The sequence below is a fragment of the Miscanthus floridulus genome, chromosome 4 (genome assembly GCF_019320115.1).
Source record: "Miscanthus floridulus cultivar M001 chromosome 4, ASM1932011v1, whole genome shotgun sequence".
Lineage (NCBI taxonomy): Eukaryota > Viridiplantae > Streptophyta > Magnoliopsida > Poales > Poaceae > Miscanthus > Miscanthus floridulus.
The window spans coordinates 19,310,296-19,333,153 of NC_089583.1; the positions used below are offsets into that span (position 1 = coordinate 19,310,296).

General features: G+C 41.3%; 1 protein-coding gene across 1 annotated transcript; it reads left to right on the top strand.

Annotated features, from left to right (window-relative positions):
- The first annotated feature begins 232 nt into the window (after positions 1 to 232).
- Positions 233 to 14,037, top strand: LOC136551077 (uncharacterized). Its single transcript, XM_066542664.1, has 3 exons — positions 233 to 1,126; positions 1,277 to 1,565; positions 13,668 to 14,037. Exons 1-3 carry the CDS (start codon positions 392 to 394, stop codon positions 13,685 to 13,687), a joined length of 1,044 nt encoding a protein of 347 aa, XP_066398761.1. The 5' UTR covers positions 233 to 391; the 3' UTR covers positions 13,688 to 14,037.
- The last annotated feature ends 8,821 nt before the right edge of the window (positions 14,038 to 22,858 follow it).

The window sequence follows — 22,858 nt, forward strand, 5'->3', positions numbered from 1 at the left end:
GTATATGAGAGCGAAAAACGGCTTCATAAACAGTACCGATGTCGATGAAAGCCGGAGCCGTCGGAGCTGAAACAAACGAGTCCTTTATATAGTAGCTAGCCATGACCATGACCAACACGGTCGGCTCAAAACGGTCAAACATCCCAGCCCCCATGCATCCGTCGCCGCTCAGTAGTCTTTAGTCAGTACTCCCGCGCCGCGCGCCATGCCATGTCCCTTCTCAAGAATAGCCTCGCCGCGCGCGGAACGCCCGGAGCACGCACCGCCCAATCCCACTCCCCGTGTTCGGCCGTCCTTGAGGGATCGCGCACCGCAACAAGGACCACGCCGCGGCGCACCGCCGCCGCGCCGGCAGAGAAACGACGACGACGACGCATCGTCACCGGTCGAGATGGAGCTGTTCGAGCGCGCGAGGACGGTGCGGCTGCGGAGCCACCACGACAAGTACCTGTACGCGGACGAGGACGAGGCGCACGTGATCCAGGACCGGAACGCGGCGTCCCCGAACGCGCGGTGGGTGGTGGAGCCCGTGCCGCACGCCCCCGGCGTGCTCCGCCTCCGCGGCCGCTACGGCCGCTACCTCTCCGCCTCAAACGAGCCCTTCCTCCTCGGCTTCACGGGCCGGAAGGTGCTGCAGACGCTGCCGCACCGCCTCGACTCCTCCGTCGAGTGGGTGCCCGTGCGCGACGACGCCGGCACCAACGCGCACGCCCGCGCCGCGCGCCTCCGGACCCGGTACGGCAACTTCCTCCGCGCCAACGCGGGGCTCCCGCCGTGGCGGAACTCCGTCACCCACGACGCGCCGCACCGGCACAGCGGGTGGGTGGTCTGGGACGTGGAGATCGTGCAGGCGCTCCCGCCGCCGACGGGACCCGACTCCTCGTCCTCCTCCGCCGCCGCCGAGACCGACGCCGACCCCTTCGCTTCCTCCCCGACTCCGTCATCGTACAGCAACAAACCGCCCTCCCGCCCGCAGTCTCCGGCTCCCTTGCCAACGTCGGCGCTGAGGCCACCGCCCCCGCCGGCGCACCACCGCGAAGAGAACTTGGCTCCGTTCAGAGCGCAGCCCCCGCCGCCGCCGCCGGGCGACATCGCGCCACCCGCTCCCGGCCTGTACAGGCTCGAGGTGCGTACACTACTCACAGCCTCCGATCAAATCACCTGAGCAGCCAAAGACATGCAGATTGCTTGCGCACGAGATTTCCATGGTGACTTATTACCATCTATCTCGCCGGCCGGCCGGGCTCGGTTGCGTCTGTCTGTGCTGTGCATGCAGTCGACGGACTCCTTCTCTGTGCCGATGCACAAGGTGGAGGGGCGAGCGGTGCACTACCACATCGGGGACAGCAATGGGGAGGTGAGGCCGGACGAGGAGCCGCACTACTTGACGTTCAACGGGACGAGCCTGGAGGAGCTGCTGGAGAGGCTCAAGCAGGAGACGGGGCTCGACGACGTCATCATGTGCTCGCGCAGCCCCATCAACGGGAAGCTCCTGCCGCTCCGCCTGCAGCTGCCGCCCAACAACGCCGCCGTGCATATCGTGCTTGTGCAGGAGTCGTCGAAAGGTGCGCTTTCTTCTTCGACATTACTCAGTATATGTTAAATTGGTGTCTACGTACCATTGCATCGAATCGACACGATACACCAGTTTTTTTTCTTTTATTCACGAACTGAAACGCCATTTGCTTTTCATGCACTAAACCGAAGTGAACTGTTACTGATACCACATATTGAGGAAACTTCATGTGGTGTAGGAATTTTTTTTTATGACAATGTGGTGTAGGCATTAGTAGTATTGATTTATCACCTTCCAATATTTTTTTTAGGAAAACACGAGGGGTTGCCCCTACAAGGATTTGTTAAACAAAATATAAACAAAAGGTTACAAGTACCGGTTCACGATACAAAGAAAGACACAACGAAAATTAGCAGAATTACACATAATTGTCTAGCCATGAACTAAGTGAAGGTCGAAGTGCTTGCTTTGTCCAGAGAATAACACCTGCAAACTCATCCTTGAAAATTGGCTTGCATCGCCGAAGAGAAACATGTCTATTCCTGAAGATATGGTCATTGCCATGCGCGCAGACCAAATTGCCCAGGACATGCAGATTAACATTAATTTCCAGGAAAAAAAATGAACTGCAAGCTGCCTCCTGAAACTGTCCAGAATATCAAAATGATCTATCAAACCTCCAGTTTGCAGATGTAGTGTGTTCCAACATTGGGCAGCGAAAGGGCAGGCTAGGAACAGATGAAGGAGACTTTCCTCAATGTTATGACTGCAAAGGACACAATTATAGTCCTCTAGGGCCATATTCTTCCTTCGTAAAAACCCTCTGGTGTTTAATCTATCCTTGAGAAGTAACCAGAAAAAAATTCTTTTTTTCTGATAGGAAGATTTCCAAAGCCACCTAAAAAATGGATGAATTTGTCCATGGCCTATTAGATGCTTTATAGGCCTTGCGGGAACAGAAAAGAGATGAACCCCAGACATAAGTCCAGATATATACATCCTGTGTGTCTTGAACTGTGTGAACAATAGAAATTAAAGCTTGGTATTGACAAGCCTCCATTGAAAGGGGTAGGTGGAAGAGAGATTGGAGTTGTAGTGCTACTCTTGCACTTTGAACCGAGATGTTTTGGATTCCTGGTAAAGGAGAACAACTCAGGGAAGATCTGTTGAAGAGAAGGTCCATGCCAGGGATCCAACCATAAGAAGCAGAATGAACCACTGTAGGGAGAAACACTGGCTATGCTCTTATAAACTGGCTGGAGCTTAAGAAGGTCTCTCCACCAGAAAGAACCTCATTTTCTTAGATAGGTAGACGACCAGTAATGCTTCTCCCAAATCAAATGCACCCAAGGGATATCAAGCTTATTAAAAAGTTTATGAAGGCTCTTGAGTAGCAGGATGTCATTTTGAGTCTTCAAATCAAGAACCAAGAGAAGACACTTTTTTTTGGCAAAAAAAAGCTCCGGCTCTTCTGGGCTCCTTGCAAGGAGCCTTTTTAAATTCCCGTTTGGTAGGGCTCCTTGTGAGGAGTGTAGCACCCGGTTTTAAGAGTAAAACCCCATACACACCATATGTGAGTCCAGAAAGTCAAATCTCACATATAGCTACAAATAAGGGTAATATCAAAAGACAATGCTCAATATATAATATACTTAGTATAAAGGATATAACCTTAGACAGCAAACAGCGGAAAGACAACACCGATCTTCAGGTGAAGACTCTAATCCACAGGAACAACTGACTGGTTGATCACAAGCCTAATTCCTCCAAACTTTAGCAATCTGATACCCATCCAGGATTTTTTTTCCAAATATATGAAAAATAAAGCAAGCGTAAGTACATGTCGTACTCAACAAATATAACATGGGGTTCATGAGACTCAAAAGGCTGACACTGGTTTAACTGCGATTAGCTTTTAATTGTCACAATTTTAGCAATTGAGTAGCAATAAGTTTATCACCAGCCCATGTAAACACATGATCAGGTAAACATGAATAATGAATAGCAAAAACAATAATCATTAGTGAGCATCTTTATTATTAGTATCATCAGCGTTCATCATCTATTCCGTAAATGTTCCAAGATCGCTCATGACCGTGAGCACGGCTAATATACTAGTTTTACACTCTGCAGAGGTTGTACACTTTCACTGTGAGTCATGATTTACCCTTTCACCCGAGGTAGCTAATCTCTTAACCCACTTCCAAGGAAGGTCGGCAGGGTTCACTATGAAGCCTTTCAAAGGTTCGTCTAACAAGTTAGGGTCATTAGATTCACTCGACAAATAGATGTAGAGCCCCCCTTTCCGATGGCACAATGACGCGCAGCCTATACATAAGGGGACAGAGGCCGCACTATACCCGATTCGTCAAGCCATTCTTACGCTAATAAAGGTAACCACTAACAAGCTAGAAAAAGGTCCTCATACTGAGCTAAAGTCAGATCCATGTAGCCCTCACAGCTATACTATAAGTCCCGGATGATCACTTACAGATAAGTCCTTAGGGAGAGGAATCTAGAGCACCATAAAAATAGTCCAATGCTCTAGTCCCCTGATTCCATGTTGCTAAAAAGCATCTTTTAGTGTTTATTGCATATACCATTAGTCAAGTTATAAGATCATGGTTTCAGTTGAGCACCAGCATCATGCTAACCAATGCAATACCCCATAGGTGACAAGGAATCCAGGATATTAAATAGCTAGGAAAATTACTACGGTTGCCAAGGTAGACACATGCAGCATGAATTAAATGTATTAAAGTTGATAGGAAACAAGGATGATCCCATGCTATACTTGTCTTAAAACTCAGATCCTTCTACTGAATTGTAACCTCCAAAAGACTTCTTCTGGATCACCAACGTCTTCTATTTCATCAATGTACTTCTCACCGACTGGACATGGTCATAAAACACCACACAAGCATCCATGCAATCATACACGAAGCAAACAATAGATCTAAATTAGAATAGTACACCAAACATAAAATCAAGATGAAAAGTTTATAAAATGAATCTACGTCTTGCTAGAAACACACAGCCGCGAAAAGCACTCTAATAGGAGCTATAACGAAAAGTTATGAATTAAACAAGATTTCCTTTAATAAAATAATAGATTAAATCTAACCTTAAATTTTAAAAGTTGAAAACATATCTAACAGTAGTGTGAACATGTAGATTATGAAATTACGAACCTAAGGCAAGTTGAACGGGTCAAATCGGAGTTAAAACGGAGAAGATATGGCCTACACAAGGTAGTGGCAATTTTGTAAATATTTTGAAATCAATTTCATATTAAAAACTGAATTAAAACAGTCCTGTGGGCCGGGTGTCATTTAAAAAAATCCAGGGTTAAAAACATAAGAATCAGGGGCATATTTTGAATTACTTTTGAAAAGGAAGGGGATGGCGGGTTGATTTCAATGGAACAGGGGGTCTCTTTAGCAAAATAGCCACGCAGTCAGCGACGGTGACGATGTGGCGTCCACGTGTGCACATGTGGCAGGATAGGGTTGGTTCAAGCTGGTGGACCAGTGGTGGACCGGCTTACATGGCCAGCTGACGTGTCCGGTGGGCGGGGTCTACGACTATGTCGTGCACCGTAACGAAATGGTACGCCGAGATATAATCCCGAGCGTTGCTTGGAGATCCAACGGCTAAAAAGCAAAGGGGAAGAAATGGTGTCATCGGAGCAGCTCTGGCAGACGGCGGTGCCATGGAAATCGACAAGCTTCGCACCGGTGCGGCTCGGTTAGACACTCCTGGCCACCATAGATCACGGGAAAGACATGAGGATGGAGCGGAGATTACGGCGAACGTGACTAGGGCATCGGTAAGGGCTTCCAAGCACCAGAGATGGCGTTACTCGAGCAACAGCGGCTCAGTAATGACGGCGAGGTTGTACACGCAGTAGAGAGCGGGGGAGCGAGGGGAAGACGGCTTCAGAGGGTTCCTTACCACCATGCGAAGCTTGGTAGAGGCTCAGAGCGACGGTGAAGCTACGGAGGCGTCCCGATCGCGTCGAGCTCCACACGGTGAGATCCAAATGTGGTGGCGGCTGGTGCTAGGCAAAGCTAGGGTTATGTGGGGCAATGTGGGCAGCATAGCGCTCCTATTTAAGGGGGCTAGGGTGCTTGGGAGGCACAACAACGCAGAGGTGTAGGCGGAGGCGGAGACGGGCTAGGTGGTGGGAGCAGTCCGGCTCGGTGACGAGAGGAGGAAGAAGGTGGGACTGACGTGGGGGCCCGGCTCATTGGCGAGAGAAGAGGTGGGGTCGGGCTATCAGCCAGACAAAGAGGGAAAGGGAGCAGGCTTGCCAGCGCGGGGAGAGAAGAAAAGGGAGTGGGCCGGCCTGCTTTGCGGATGGAGGGAAGCGGACCGCGCGGGGATAAGGAAGAGCTGGGCCGGTGCCAGGGAAGAAGCCCACGTGGGGAAAGGCAGTGAGGGAGAGAGGGCAGGCTAGGGCAGCTGGCTTTGGGCCGAATAGGAGGGGAGAGGGGAAAGAGAGTTTTTTCCTTTTCTATTTTCTTAAACACATTTTCAAACCCAATTTCAATTTAAATTCAAATTCTTTTAAAATTTGATCAAACCCAAGCATCATAAAAATAAATATGCAGCAGCATGTATGCACCAACATGTTTCTAAACCTTATAATAAATTTTAATTTCATGAAAATTTTTATTTCCTATGTTTTAATGAGCACAAAAATCTAAAATTAAATCTTTTTAACCCTATTTCAAAAAGAGTAATTTTTAGGGTGTTACAATGAGCCGCAAGAAGTCAGAGCTGGTGCCATGCCAAACGGGGCCAAAATGTTTTAGCTTCACCTGCTTCAGTCTTTTTAAAGTTTATTTGGTGCCTCAGAATCCGAAACATCTTTATGCTATAGTGCAAAACAGTGCTGCTACACATGATCAATGAACATGAATAATCAATATCTTAAACAATTAACGTAAATGATCATCTTAACAAGTAAAAGTTATTATCCCTTAATGTAAGTATTCCAAGGTCGCTCATATCCGTGAGCACGGCTAGTATACTAGTTTGTTAACTCTACGCAGAGGTGTACACTTTCACTGTGAGTCATGTTTCCCAAATGAGTGGGTTACTTACTCCCAAAACACCGGAAACCATATAAAGCCACCCAAGAGCTCGTCTAACCGGCCAGGGCCGCAGGGTCATCATATATATAGGAATCTCCCTTCCAATAATATAAAAGGCTGCTTCCATAGCTAGGCTCAACAGGATAGAGGCTGTCCTATACCCAACTCGCAGACTTCTAACTAGCTAGAAAAGGGTTTCTCAAGCAACTAAAGCCAGAGCCATATAGCCCTCACAACTGTACGTTAAATCCCGGATAATCAGTTACAAGACAAGTCCTTCTGTTGCTAAAAGTCATCTTGTTTATGTTTATAGCATATTCATTAATCAAGTTTTAAGATCATGATTGTTGCACTAGCAATAGAACTACCCAATGCAAACCTCCCAGGGTGACAAGGTAATTGAGTATTCAAAAGCTAGGAAATCCTACCATAGGTAGCAAGGAAGACACATGCATATGTATTTTAGTGAGCATCATGAATAGGACAACAAGGAAGGTCTCTAGCTATACTTGCCTTGATCAAAGTTCTCCTGAAAGTCTTGCTGGTCGTAGAAGTTCTCTTGATCACCAACGTAAACCTCACCGTCTGAACTCGATCAATCAACACCAAGCAGCAACATACAAACATCCGAGCAATCATGCACGAAGCAAACAAAGGGCTATAATCAGAACCATACACCACCAGCAAGAAAACAATTTGAAAAGTGTATAAAAACATTCTACTCGTCACCAAGATCACATAGACGTGAAATTCACCGAAATCGGATCTAAAACGAGCAAGATATGAATTTTCCAAGTTTTCCTATAGATTATTAATGTACTAAACATGAACTCAAAATTTAATAACTAGAACTGAGATAACAAGGACACTAACACGTAGATTACGAAATTATGAAATTACGAACCCAACGCAAGTTGAACGGATCAAATCGGAGTTAAAATGAAGAAACAGCGGGGATTAAAAGATCGATGGCACAACTGTAATTAACTCATGGTGAACTTGTAACTCACCTCATCTTTTTCCTGGATCCGGAGATGAGGACGAAGATGGCCGTAAAAGCTCGCCGGACTTGGCTGATAATGGCATGACAAGGATAGTTGAAATATCAATTTACTACACGAAGGATTTCCCAAACTAGGGGCTCCTCATACGGTAGTTTTGGTGTGCTTAGCCCAAGGGGTTGGTACATATATATAGGGCAGAGAACTCCCCACATCTACATCGACTAGCAATATTGTACTAATTGATGTTGCACCCTCCACCTTTACTAATAGGCCTAATTAATTATTAAAGCCCATTAGTAAATAAAGACATAGGCCTTTGGGCATGAGGAAATCTGAGATATTTTATTATTTTCGGAATTAATTAATTTCATGGATAAAATAATTCTAGAAAAGTCCAGAATTGAATTTTAAGCCACGAAAAATACTCTGAAGGCTCCGAAAATTCAGGAAAAATTCTCAGAGATATTTTAGAACAAGACGAACCCAAATAAAGTATTTGGAGCTCATGAAAAGATATTTTGGAGCATTTAAAAATTAGATTATGCTCACAAACAAGTGGGAACAAGTTTCGGAAAAAACCAAAGAAATTCCTGAGGTATCCATGGAGATAGGTTGATGAATAGTGAGCAGGAAGGAGTGATTTGGATTTCATGAAAAAGATTTTAGGATACTTCTCAAGCAAATATTAAGTTGGAAAACAAGAAATTTGATCCGTGAGAAAGACTAAGAATTGCTGGAGAAAGAAGATCAACTTACTAAACGCATTTTAAAAATCTTTTCTCACAACATGAAATAAATCAACAACCAAGCATCACATCAAGCAATAGCCCGTCAAATTAATTTGGAAAAGTTTGAAAATTCACATTTTTCCTATAACTAAATTAACGCTAGTTCAAACTAAGATTGGTAAATTTTATCCAAATATCAAAACATTTATTTTAATTAGTGTTTTCTATGCACAACCCAAATTTAGAAATTTTGGGATGTGACAATTCTACCCCACTTAACAAGAATCTCGTCCCGAGATTCGTAGAGACTAGAGAGAAAGATAGAACGGATCTTCATGCCTCCACACTCCTTTGATTGGCGATTCATGAGATGTAAAAACAAGGATCGAGGATACACAAGCGATAACAAGATGGATAGAGATAGTTCTTGAGTTCAAGCCTGAACACCAAAAGGATGATAGCTCAAAGTAAAGACCAATCCTCATGAATACCCGAGCTCCAAGTGAAAATGCTTGAATGCATGAAACCTTTGTCTTATAACTTCTTTATCTTAGCTACCCTCCTTAAGAAAAGATCAACTAGGTGCACCAAAGGTTAGCTTGCATCTTCTTCTAAGTGAGATAATTATCACCATGTCCTCCTGTCACTCCAAAGAACTTCTGTGTCGGGGTAAAATCAAGTAATCTGAAATTTTCTCGCGAGATGAAAAACAGCAGTCCAGAAAAACAACTCACTCCAGTTCTAAAAATCCAATAATGTCATACTTTACACCGTTGGAAAGCTTATCAAGTCCTATACAGATTTCTTATAGAACACTTTTCCAGATTCGGTAGATAAATTGGTCAAAAACAGTGCACAACAAAAACAGTTCCATATTTTAGACTATACAGAAACTTCAACTTGCGATGATTATATCTCCAAAAGGAAAATAGCTATAAAGGTGATTCCAGCGGCATATGAATGGTACAGAAGTGTAGTTATCTCCAGAAAAATTTCATATACTTTGCAAGAACCAAAATCGCGTTATGACCAGAATACCACAGACTGCTCCAGATTTCTGACAGCACAGATGCATCATCTTGTGATTTTCATAACTCCAAATATATAATATTTATGAGAGTAATTCTTGCGGCCAGAGAAAGATATTGAAGTCTACTGTTGTCTAGAATTTTTCCATGGTTTTTTGGTAACCCAAAAACAAAGGTATAAGCTGAAGACAGAATAAGGTAGAAACGAGATTTAAAGACTAGAGAGACGGGTAAGACTAATCTTCGAGTCTTCATGCTCCATTGATTTGAGATTGATGTGATATATGACATGGATTGAGGTTAGCCAAAAGATGACAAGAAAGGTAAAGTTTAATCTTTAATTCTTCATGCCTTGTCGCTTTGAGATACTCAGGACTTGTTATTGTTGGCAGGAGACACTACCCCACTTAACAAGGACTTTGCTTGACTTCAAAACCTTACTTTTGCGGTCTTCCTTAGAGAACATGGATGACACACAAGCAACACACCAAACAAATCAAGCAAAACAAACACGCAGCACATCACCGAGACTACTCATACTTCTTCAATTATGGTGGTCATCCTAAAGGGTAGATAGATGATGAAAGGCCATCGAGATTTGAACAAGACATGGTCAGAAAACTTTTAGTAAAACAATATAAACAAAAGTTTATGGAGGTAAGAAGTTAATAGCTCAAAGGAAGCTATCAAGAAGAGGACAAGGAATGAGATATAGTCAAAAATTCAAGAGCCAATGAATAATAAAATAGTTTTGCAAAAAATAAGGTTTTAGAAAATGTCCAATACTAACTAGGCTTGCGTCCTACAGTCAGCATTGCTCTGATACCATTGTGTAACACTTGGTTTCAAGGACAAAGCTGAATGCACACCATATGTGAGCCCTGGAAATCAAATCTCACATATAGCTACAAATGAAGGGGCAGTATCAATTCCTAATGCTTAATATATAGCGAACTTAGCAAAAGAGATAACCTTAGAAAGCAATCAATGGATAGACAACTCTGATCTCCGGGTGCAGACTTCACTCCACTGGATCCAACTGACTGGTTGATCACAAGCCTAAACTCTTCTTGAGGTCGGGAAATAGCAAGAGTGAGTCCATGTCGAACTCAACAAATATAGCCAGGGGTTTATGAGGCTCAATAAGCTGACACTGGTTTACTGCGGTTAGCAATTAATTGATCATCCAATTTAACATTTATTAGCATCAAGGTGGTAGCAAAACCCATTTACACATGATCAAGGAACATGAATAATCAATATCTTAAACAATTAACGTAAATGATCATCTTAATAAGTAAAAGTCATTATCCCTTAATGTAAGTGTTCCAAGGTCGCTCGTATCCGTGAGCACGGCTAGTATACCAGTTTGTTAACTCTGCGCAGAGGTGTACACTTTCACTGTGAGTCATGTTTCCCAAATGAGTGGGTTAATTACTCCTAAAACACCAAAAACCATATAAAGCCACCCAAGAGCTCGTCTAACCGGCTAGGGCCGCAGGGTCATCAGATATAGGAACCCCCCTTCCAATAATATAAAAGGTCGCTTCCATAGCTAGGCTCAACAGGACAGAGGCTGTCCTATACCCAACTCGCAGACCTCTAACCAGCTAGAAAAGGGTTTCTCAAGCAACTAAAGCCAGAGCCATATAGCTCTCACAGCTGTACGTTAAATCCCGGATAATCAGTTACAAGACAAGTCCTTCTGTTGCTAAAAGTCATCTTGTTTATGTTTATAGCATATTCATTAATCAAGTTTCAAGATCATGATTGTTGCACTAGCAATAGAACTACTCAATGCAAACCTCCCAGGGTGACAAGGTAATTGAGTATTCAAAAGCTAGGAAATCCTACCATAGGTAGCAAGGAAGACACATGCATATGTATTTTAGTGAGCATCATGAATAGGACAACAAGAAAGGTCCCTAGCTATACTTGCCTTGATCAAAGTTCTCCTGAAAGTCTTGCTGGTCGTAGAAGTTCTCTTGATCACCAACGTAAACCTCACCGTCTGAACTCGATCAATCAACACCAAGCAGCAACATACAAACATCCGAGCAATCATGCACGAAGCAAACAAAGGGCTATAATTAGAACAATACACCACCAGCAAGAAAATAGTTTGAAAAGTGTATAAAAACATTCTACTCGTCACCACGATCACATAGACATGAAATTCACCGAAATCGGATCTAAAACGAGCAAGATATGAATTTTCCAAGTTTTCCTATAGACTATTAATGTACTAAACATGAACTCGAAATTTAATAACTAGAACTGAGCTAACAAGGACACTAACACGTAGATTACAAAATTACGAACCCAACGCAAATTGAACGGATCAAATCGGAGTTAAAATGAAGAAACGGCGGGGATTAAAAGATCGATGGCAGAACTTTAATTAACTCATGGCGAACTTGTAACTCACCTCATCTTTTTCCTGGACCCGGAGACGAGGACGAATATGGCCGGAAAAGCTCGCCGGAGTTGGCCGATGATGGCATGACAAGGAGAGTTGAAATATTAATTTACTACACGAAGGATTTCCCAAACTAGGGGCTCCTCATACGGTAGTTTTGGTGTGCTTAGCCCAAGAGGTTGGTACATATATATAGGGCGAAGAACTCCACACATCTACATCGACTAGCAATATGGTACTAATTGATGTTGCACCCTCCACCTTTACTAATAGGCCTAATTAATTATTAAAGTCCATTAGTAAATAAAGACATGGGCCTTTGGGCATGAGAAAATCTGAGATATTTTATTATTTTCAGAATTAATTAATTTCATGGATAAAATAATTCTAGAAAAGTCCAGAATTGAATTTTAAGCCAAGAAAAATACTCCGAAGGCTCCAAAAATTCAGGGAAAATTCTCAGAGATATTTTAGAACAAGACGAACCCAAATAAAGTATTTGGAGCTCATGAAAAGATATTTTGGAACATTTAAAAATTAGATTATGCTCACAAACAAGTGGGAACAAGTTTCGGAAAAAGCCAAAGAAATTCCCGAGGTATCCATGGTGATAGGTTGATAAATAGTGAGCAGGAAGGAGTGATTTGGATTTCATGAAAAATATTTTAGGATACTTCTCAAGCAAATATTAAGTTGGAAAACAAGGAATTTGATGCGTGAGAAAGACTAAGAATTGCTGGAGAAAGAAGATCGACTTACTAAACGTATTTTAAAAATCTTTTCTCACAACATGAAATAAATCAACAACCAAGCATCACATCAAGCAATAGCCTGTCAAATTAATTTGGAAAAGTTTGAAAATTTACATTTTTCCTATAACTAAATTAACGCTAGTTCAAACTAAGATTGGTAAATTTTATCCAAATATCAAAACATTTATTTTAATTAGTGTTTTCTATGCACAACCCAAAATTAGAAATTTTGGGGTGTGACAATGTTTGCGCGAAGTTCTGTCACCTACTACGAATGCTACTCCCTCTATTCCAAATTATAAGAAGTTTTGACTTTTTTAGATACACTAAGTATCTAGATATTTTGTATCTAGACGTTAACTATAGTGTATCTAAAAGCCACTATAATTATAGGACGTATCTAGACATAATTATAGTGTAAGACGTTACTATAATTATAGAGGGAGTACAGTTACTACTATAATTATAGTGTAAGACATAGAGTATCTAAAAAAGCCAAAACGTCTAGATACACTATAATTATAGGACGTTACTATGTATTTAGACGTTTTGGCTATTTCAAAATTTTGCTATGCACTTAGACATACACTATGTCTAGATACATATTGTATCTAGATCATAACGTCTTATAGTTAGATGATGTTTTGGATAGCAAATTTGACTTATAATTAGTTAATTTTGATGTCCACAACATTTCTAATTATTGAACATCAGCACAAAGTAGGTAGCAATCGATATATTCCTTCTGTTGCAATTTTTTTTGGGCTGAAGAAGATAACCGCAGTAATCGATTTGATAGCAATAATATTCCTCCCAAAAATAACCTAACTTTAGCATAGTATCAAATCAAACTATCTCAAGTTTGTTCACATTTATATAAAAAATCTACAAATCTTTATGGTATTAAATAAATATCATTAGATTTATTCTGAAATATATTTTCATTTTATTTGATTAGGGTTAGGGACTTCTAGTTAGTCTCAGTCATGACTGTTTGTGCATATGCACAGCATGGTAATTTTGTTTGCATGTGAATCTCCCTGAAACTTTATTCATTAGGATCTTTTGGTCTTGCTTCTAACCCTGCCTCTAATACAGTTTTTAACCATTCTGACTTTCAGTGGCAAAAACTTTTGCTTGATCAATTGACAATCCCGTTCACAAAATGATCAGATCGAAGATGGTGGAAGCAACGGCTTGTGTATCAAATGCAGAATTGTTCACCTATTGTGTATATATTAACTTTCTGATTAAACCGGTTTTAGTGGCTAACGTAAGCAAGTGTACTTCTTCTGCCTCTAGCGGTTCTCATTCATCATCTCGTATTTGCTATGTCTGTAGGTATGTGCCATCTAATTCTCAAGATTCATAGTGACCTTTGTAGTTAATGAAGACCCTTGAAATTTTCCATGCTATTTATTTTCTCAGTATCTTGAAAGGATTCTTGAAAGTTTCTATACATATTGTTACCCTGAAGGCATTAATTATTGCTGCTGAGAACTCAGATCCGAACAGTGTATTAGGTGAGGGCTTCATGTAAATTGTAAATGATTGGGAATGAGCGCGGACAGCAAAGAGGGCACGTGAACAGAAATATGTATTGTCACATCATCAATAAATCTATTTGATTCGAAAAAATTTAGGCATTGTGTCGTATTTCAATAATAATATTTATTTATGCCGAATTGACTATTCATCCTAGTTAATCCATAGTTACATATAGTACCTATATTCTACATATAAAATTAAAGGCTAATATAACATGACAAAAGTTAATTTAATCCTCATGTATAAAACATGAACATCAAATTTTGTGCAACATTTGGAACAATGAACATATATATTGGAATAAAGTGAACAATAATATGTTCCTTCAAATTATAACTTTTGTTTTAGTTTTGTCCTAAGTCAAAATTAACTAAATGTGACCCAAGTTTATAGAAAATGAAAAAAAAATATTAACCATGGCTGATGACCATGGGCTCCCATCCTTCTCCTTGTGCTTCCCCTCAAGCCAGCACACCTCTATTAGTGCGCATCCACACTTTGACATCCATCTTCCCTCGCCGCCATGCTGGTACTACAACAACCGCATGAAAGCCGCCTTCTTCAGGCTCCCGGGGCAAGATCTCCTCCTCCTCCTCCTTTGGGAGGTGGAGGTCATTATGGAAGGGGCGGGTAGGAGCGCTAGAGGAGACAGGGCCAGCTAGCGGTGGGATCGTGTGTGAGGTAGGGACATTAGCACTGTGAAGAGATGGGAGCCTCTAGGGGTGTGGTGGGAGGCAGCACTGGTGGGGGTAGTGGGACCACAAGGGGCGGGGCGGTGGTCAGGCCGTGGGAGGTAGGAATGTTTGCACTAGTTGGACATAGAAGCCGATGGTGGTGAAGGACGGTGTAGTAAGGAGGGCATGTTGTCGGGGGTGCGCAAGAGGACGAAGCTGGTGGGAGGCGGAGGATGATAGGGAAGTGGGAGCTTTGGTGTTAGGAGGAGATCAGAGCCAATTAGTGGAGATAGGGTGAGACATGAGAAACATGGCCCGAGTGGTGGAGAAAGGAGAAAGAGAGAATGTGAGACCGGCTTCTCGGCCTCATAATTTCTGCCTTTTTTTTTGGGTGATTTGTCATGTCCACATCAACACTGTCATATCTCAAGTCATCAACGCCACGTATATATTCCCTCTGTTCCAAATTATAAGACATTTTGACTTTTGTAGATACGTTTCTCTTATTATGTATGTAGATATAGTGTATATTTAAGTACATAAAAAATAATATATCTAGAAAAGGCAAAATGTCTTATAGTTTAGAATGGAGGGAGTACAAAACTATTTTTGTAATGGGGTCAGTGAGGTACCCTATACAAAGTTTTTTAGTTAATAGATAGATACTTCCTCTGTCCCAAATTATAAGACGTTTCGACATTTCTAGGCTCATAGTTTTTACTATATATCTAGACATAACATATATATCTAGGTACGTAGCAAAATATACGAATTTAGAAAAGCCAAAACGTCTTATAATTTGGAACAGAGGGAGTAGAGTATAAGACTACCTGATTTTTTTTCTTTTACTAGTTGAGTGCCCGTGCATTGCTAAGGGTAAAACATCTCATGACATACAACCACACAAGTAAAATATCTATAGAATCTCACGTCATCACAAATAATTAACATTAAAACACATAATTCAAACTATTTTATTTGAAATAAAGAAACCAGTATGATGTTATTAACTTCACCCAGATAGAGAAAAAATAAGCAACAATTCATTGTTTTTTGTTTGTGAGATTAATATAGCGTTGAAAATAATCTCGTGCACCTTCAGGTATATTGGCTGCGTTTTGGTTCCCCATCTATGGAGCGTGTGGACGGCGATTTGCATCTTGGTATATAAGCAAATAAGCAAAGAAGCAGAGAGAATTTTCTTGTTTTGCGTACTCGTGTAATATATATATATATATATATATATATATATATATATATATATATATATATATATATATATATATATATATATATATAGAACTACTATCCTGTAGCTGGCTACAGAATAACTTATTCTGTAGCCACTTTGAGTTACGATAATTACTATGTTATTTTACGAGATTATAGTAACTCCTTACTAAGTGGTTTAATATAACGTTATGGTAAATATCCCCATGTGTTATAGTAACCCAACTATCGTAAATATGTATTTATATTATGGTAAATTAGTATATAAAATTATAGTAAATGGAGGTGGCTACAGAATAACTTATTTTGTAGCCGGCTACTGAATAGCCTCTCCCTATATATATATATATATATATATATATATATATATATATATATATTCTTCTCTTTTGACGGCAACCAACGTCATTCGCTCATTCGGTAACAATTTTTTTACATAAAAAGCTAAATATTAATACGAGAGGAAAACATATTAGAAATACTATAATCAACAGGTTTCAATTATATATAATATGTACATCCAATCAATAACATGTCAACAAGTCATAACTACTTGTCTCTCATTTCTTTCCGACTTCCTCTATTACCTGAAATTCAGATGGATACAAAAAAATGTCAGTAATAAAGGACACAAATGTAAGAATATAACAATTGTGCAAAACAGAAGACAATACCTTTTCATGGAGTGAGGACCTCTTTGTAGACAATATTTTCCTTGTTTGATGCATCCACACCATCTACCAATTGTTACACATCACATATAAGAAACATCAATAGTAATATGTATATTTTTTTATTCACCAATGTATGTGCTATAATACTACCATTGCTAGTTTCGATATGTAGGTGTTGCTCCTTTCTTCTTTTATATGCTTCTCGACATTTTTTATTTCTTTCGTCCTTCTTCTCTTGAGACATTGCGAGCCATCGAGCCTTATCTCTTTCTCTCTTGCGTTGTCCAACATCGCTTCCTGCAGTGTTACATCCATATACATTGATTATCACTAATAATATAAACAATACGTTGAATTTAATATGGTAAAATGATGGTTTATTTTGTTTACCTCCATTAGTAGTGTTAGTCTTGTCACCCAATGGTGCAGGAGAGCCACTATTTTCCATTGAATTAACCCACAATTGCCTGTAGTGTATCTTTTGTAGTAGAGATTATTCAGGAGTCATAGGGTAACCATTAGTTAGTTGAAAAGTACTAAAGATTAACATATACAAAATAGACATTCATTTCAAGATGAGATAGCATTCCTAAATGGAGGGGGCAAACAAATATAGTTGGCTTTGTGAAGTGCAGATATTGGGTGTCATGCCAATTCAGGACCAACACATGTGTTCTATTCTACCTCTGCCATCAATCAAAAAACTCCAGAGTGACCGATGCATTCAGTAACTATTTTTATCAAGTTACTTATTGTCAATTCTCGTACCCAAGCAATAATTTGGAGCAAGGGGAAAGGAAATACTTCACTGCAGTTTGAACATAAAGGACTCACTGTGGAATAAAATATTTGAGTTTATTTACAACACAAAATTACGAAGTTATGCAAAATGCAGGAAAAGAAAAAAACTAATGCTCTAGACCATGCTAAAATGGCTGAGCACAGTGAAATCAATAAGGAGACATTGAGATCTCAGAATGACTCATTTTGCTCGAATAAATGCTGCCACATCTGGGGACAAATTAAGAAATTGGATCAAGCGCCAGGAGCTACCATCCTACCAATGCTGAAAAGAACAAGCATAACATGAGCAACTTGAAGGTAACAAGAGAGAAGATGCATACTGTTATATTTTTCTGATTTGACAGAGTATCACTCTGAATATCTCCACGGCTCCACGCCCTTGCAATAAGAAGTTTTTCAAAACTTGAGCTGAAAGACCTGAATCATGCCACGACCTGCAACTAAATAAGGAGCCATACAATCACTCACCACACCTAACCTGAGCCCCACTTTGCTAGTCAGAGAACGATGGGAATTTTATGCACAGTTGTTTGCATCAGAATTCCGTTGATATATGCTTGCCGGGAGGAACTCTCGGAGTAGTATTGGTTTTTCTGTAGGCAAACGTGCCCTTAATCCACAATAGCAATTTTATCTTTAATTGTAGGTATGGTTTTCAATTAATGCCTACACCCTATTTTCAGGAAGCAGCGAAAGCAAATGAAGTAACTCGAGGAAACTATAGATCACACAAGTTGAAGTCCTCTAAATCAAGTTTTATTTCTGCCGGTAACTGGACTTCTGAATCCACTACTGAAAATCAGATTTTTTTTTTATAGAGTTTAGACCTACTGCTTTTCTGAACCAGAATAGTACTTCTCAGCTTCATTCATGGTATTAACTAATGCACATATATTAGGGGTAAAAAATAGAGCAGCAGCAAGTCAATATTATCACAAGACAAGATTATGTTGACTCGCAATTCAGAGATATTGATATTTTGCAGTAACAAAAAAGATTGAAAAGCTGGTGGATCCAAGGCCATGGCTGCCATTTCTCATATCAACATACAGCTCACAGTCAAATTGCTGTCAATTAATTGCTTACCATTCCATGGATTAAGCATTCAGTGGACCATGATTAAGTGGAGGCTGGTTTATTAATTGCTTAGCTTCATGAGCAATTTATATATTTGCGAATGCACTACTCCTCTGTCCATACAAACATGATTCCGAAAGAACTTCAGTTATCAGCTTCGATTTAAGAATCATCTGGAAAGTTATTTTTTTCTCAATTTTAGGTCACAGATTTTATCATGTGCCTGAAATAAGCTCTTCTCGGCTGTATGTATCATTGGGCATATATCAGGAAGTCAAGAGTAAAAAAAAAAATCATGCCAATTATCTAGCAGTCACAGAATTTACCTGCAAATGGAGTGCCAATATCTGTAGGACTACAGCTGGCAACAAACGCCTTGATGGCACGCGACAGCCTTGATGCTTATCAGAGGTGTATTAAACTTTGTAATGATGACAATGACAATTTATTTTAGGTAAATGGAGAGATGGTGAAGCAACTGAAATAAATGACTGATGATGAAATACATGTGAGAGTTGTCAGCTTGCTGCGACAAATGGAAGATTTCAAAATAACCATGTGCTCTTAATGATTTTTGCAGCCCATAGCAATATACAGGTCATGAGGATATTTTTTTTTTTAAATCACTGTAGTCCAAACATTTTCTCCTAAATGATATGAACATGACACTAATTTTGAACTCACCGACAACCTGAGCCGTCATCACCATACCCTTTAGGTTTAACTTGTTTGCATTTGTTATTCTCGTCAACCATAGAGCAATTACTTATACCACATGATCCTAGTGTAGAACTATCCGATCATGCCTATAACAAAATTATCTGAACTCATATTGGAATCAAGAGAATAAACCAGCCAAGGATTACTATTTGCAAATTATTCTGTAACTTAAGTAGTGGCCAATATTAGCAAGGCTGCAGAACTTTCAAAAACAAGTCTGTAGGTCATGTCTTACACACCAAGTAGCTGAACACAGATAGCAGGGACATGAAGCCATAAGACTAACTGACAAAGAACTCACAAAGCATGTCTCTAGAGCTCTGTACGTCACGGAGAGGCCTCCAGTTATGCACAATACACCGCTCTACAATATCAGTTATTGCAAAGAAATTGCATGCATACTCTACAAACTTTGAGGACCTTATTTACTGAAAATTCTGGTGATGAGCTATTCTTTGTCCAGCAACTCAAGGTGAGTGCTGATAGCATAGTAAAACTTTGTCTAACCAAGCCTTAACAGATGGATTGCTATTAGGTAAATCCATTACTAAAACAGTCGTGTAACAGATCCCAATAAAAAATACTAGCAGCATTTAGCTAAAGGACCAGTGGTTAGCAGGGGTCCTATAGTCCTATAGATGCATCATGATTGAGCACCTATGTTTCTGGAAAATCCCAGTGACAAGCTATTCATGGTCCGATAAAATTGAGATGAAATATTATTGTCTTCACAAGGCCAAACAGTGCACTATGACTAAACAGGAGTACCTGCAGAAATTGCTGCAGGTCTTGCAACTAAACCTGTATCTTTGATAAACTATGTTTTTTTTTACAATCACGTGAACTCCAATTTGTCAAGTAAAGTTCATTGCTAACTATTTATTCTCTTTTGTGTTGTTTTGTTTATCTGCAGGTTGCAACCAGCGCAAATTCTTTTACTTAACAGTAGCAGTTCATTTTTTTTCCTATAGAAAAAACCTGATTTCAAGTGCACAAGCAGTTCCTAAGCACCTGAACCTCATCAAACTTATCTGCTATTGAGTAGTGGCTTCAAAAGTACGTAACATAGGTTGGTGCTTCACAAAATGTAAATCTACAAGAAATGCAATATGAAACTCAAACGATTGAGCATTCTAAAAATCTCTACTACTGTTAAAACCAGGAGGGTTCTAGCATGTCAACTTCAGACTCCTAAGCAGGGTTCTAGCATGCCAAATCAGACTCCTAAGCATTATTTTTTTCTACTCTGAGAACTGATCCAGATTAAGAAAACAAGCAACTAACTCTGACAGCACAAAGGCACATGGTAACCTGCTCCACTGACCCTGTACATAACTCAAAAATATACTGGCTCAGGGATCAAAAAAATTAAGTGTAGCAGTAGCATCTATTTTCAATTGTACTATAGAAAAAATAGAGATAGCAGTAGCATCCGTTTTCAGTTTTGCTTGAGAAATGAGAACAAGTAGCATCTGCTTTCAGTTTTTACCATTGTCGGATTGTTACAGTTTCAGCAAGTGCAGGTGTTAGTACTACAGAGTACATACCAGTAGTAGTGCCAGTGTTTGCAGGGACTAAATAGCTATGATAGAGATGACCATTATTAATATGATAGAGTATGATTTTCAAATGTTGGATGGCTAGCTATGATAGAGATGACCATTATTAATCTGATAGAGTATGATTTCCAAACATATAAGCTGCAGAAATTATGACAACTCACTGGGTAGGTCCTCACAGCCGCAAAATTATATATCTAACACAACAAAGGTTGAAAGGAGATAATGATTCTGTCTGAAGACGAAAAGTATAGCCACAGAGTCAATACACGAGAAGATAATGGTCTGTATATAGGCTACTGAACGGGATGGCTCCTTATAGAAAAAAAAAACAGAATGGCGGTTCCCCTATTGCAGAGTTTGTCCGATCCATACCTCTCACACAACTACAGCAATGAGCACGTCACAAGGTCACAGGCCGCAGGCCCAGGTCTATCAGGAGAGAGACGCCGTTAGCACTGGGATTGGGGCAAGGAGCTGAGCGTTGAGGCAGAGAAGACAGGTCTATCAGCAGAGAGACGCCGTTCTCACGGGGATTGGGGCAAGGAGCTGAGCGTTGAGACAGAGAAGACAGGGAGGACTGGAGGAACCGGGACGTCACGGTGCCAGCCGCGGAACGGTGAATACCTGCTGGGTGCTCGTCGCCGGTGAAGGGACAGATGAAGATCTGGCGAAGGGATCGACGCAGGCACGAGCTGGTGGCGTGCGACAGCGGCAGTGCCAAGCACGTCGGCGAAGACCTGTGCCACTGGCGCAGCGGTGTGATGGCGACGGTGGCGTTGGCGCGTGAGACGGCGACGAGCGTCGGCGGCCGCTGAGGCCCCCGAGGCTGAGCGGGCCGCGGCCAGCCACGGTTCGGCGGAGGTGCAGAGCTCCGGAGCCGCAACTACGCCACGCGATGGCTGCGGCAGGGGCGGGCGTGGGCGGCGCGACGGCGATGGTGTCCTGTCACGCCCCTGGGCCTCCGGCGAGCGCCGCCGTCGACGTGAGGAGATCGAGAGCAATACACGGGAGATGGGAAACCGATGAGGAATCTTCCTATGTCCGATTCTGTTTTTCAGATAAGCAACAGTGTTCACCGTCATCACAGAGTTGGCTTATAAGCCACAGCTAAGGCCTATGGCCCACATGTCATAATCTTGATTATTACAAAATTTAAATGACGTTTCTCCAAATAGAAGGCGCCTTCTTCTCTGTCTGTCTTCTTCACTCCCTCGTGGTGCTGGGCCTGACAACTCCCCCGCTGAAGTTCCTGCTTGCCCCCAAGCAGGTGAGTTTGGGAAACGCGCGCGCAAGACATTGTAGTCCTCCCAAGTCGCCGAGGCTTTAGGCAGGCCAGACCACTTGATGGATACCTGTGGAATTGCACTGTTTCCCTTCTTGACCATACGGCGATCAAGCACTTTCTTAGGTATTGCAGCGGCAGCCTCCAAATCAGTGGTCATTGGTAGAGCGGAGAACACAGGAGAATAATCTGCAACAAATGGTATGAGCTGGGATACATGAAAGACAGAGTGAATCTTACTGTCAGGGGGTAGTTCAATGCGGTATGCCACTGCTCCCACACGTTCCAATACTTTGAAGGGCCCAAAATACTTGTAAGCCAGTTTGGGGTAAGGCCAGTTCACCACTGACGATTGAGTGTAGTGCTGAAGTTTCAGAAGGACTTGATCCCCTACTTGAAAGTGAAAATCTGAACGTTTTCTGTCTGCCATTGTCTTCATTCTATTCTGAGCTGTTGCCAAATGCTCTTTCAGACATTGGAGGTGCAGTTCTCTGTTCTCCACAAGTTCAGAGACTGAGATAGGAGTAGAGTCCTGAATTGCTGATGGGGTTCCAATATTTGCTTCTGTTAGATGTATAGGAGGTGTATGTGTTTTCCCTCTACTTGGAGGGCTTCTTTGCATATGTACACTGTGTATATTTGCCCTCTTGGGCCTTGCAATACAGTTGGTTGGCCTCATTCTAGTCCTTCTAACATGGTATCGAGCTAGGGTTTGCATCCTTACCTTCTGCTGCTGAGCGA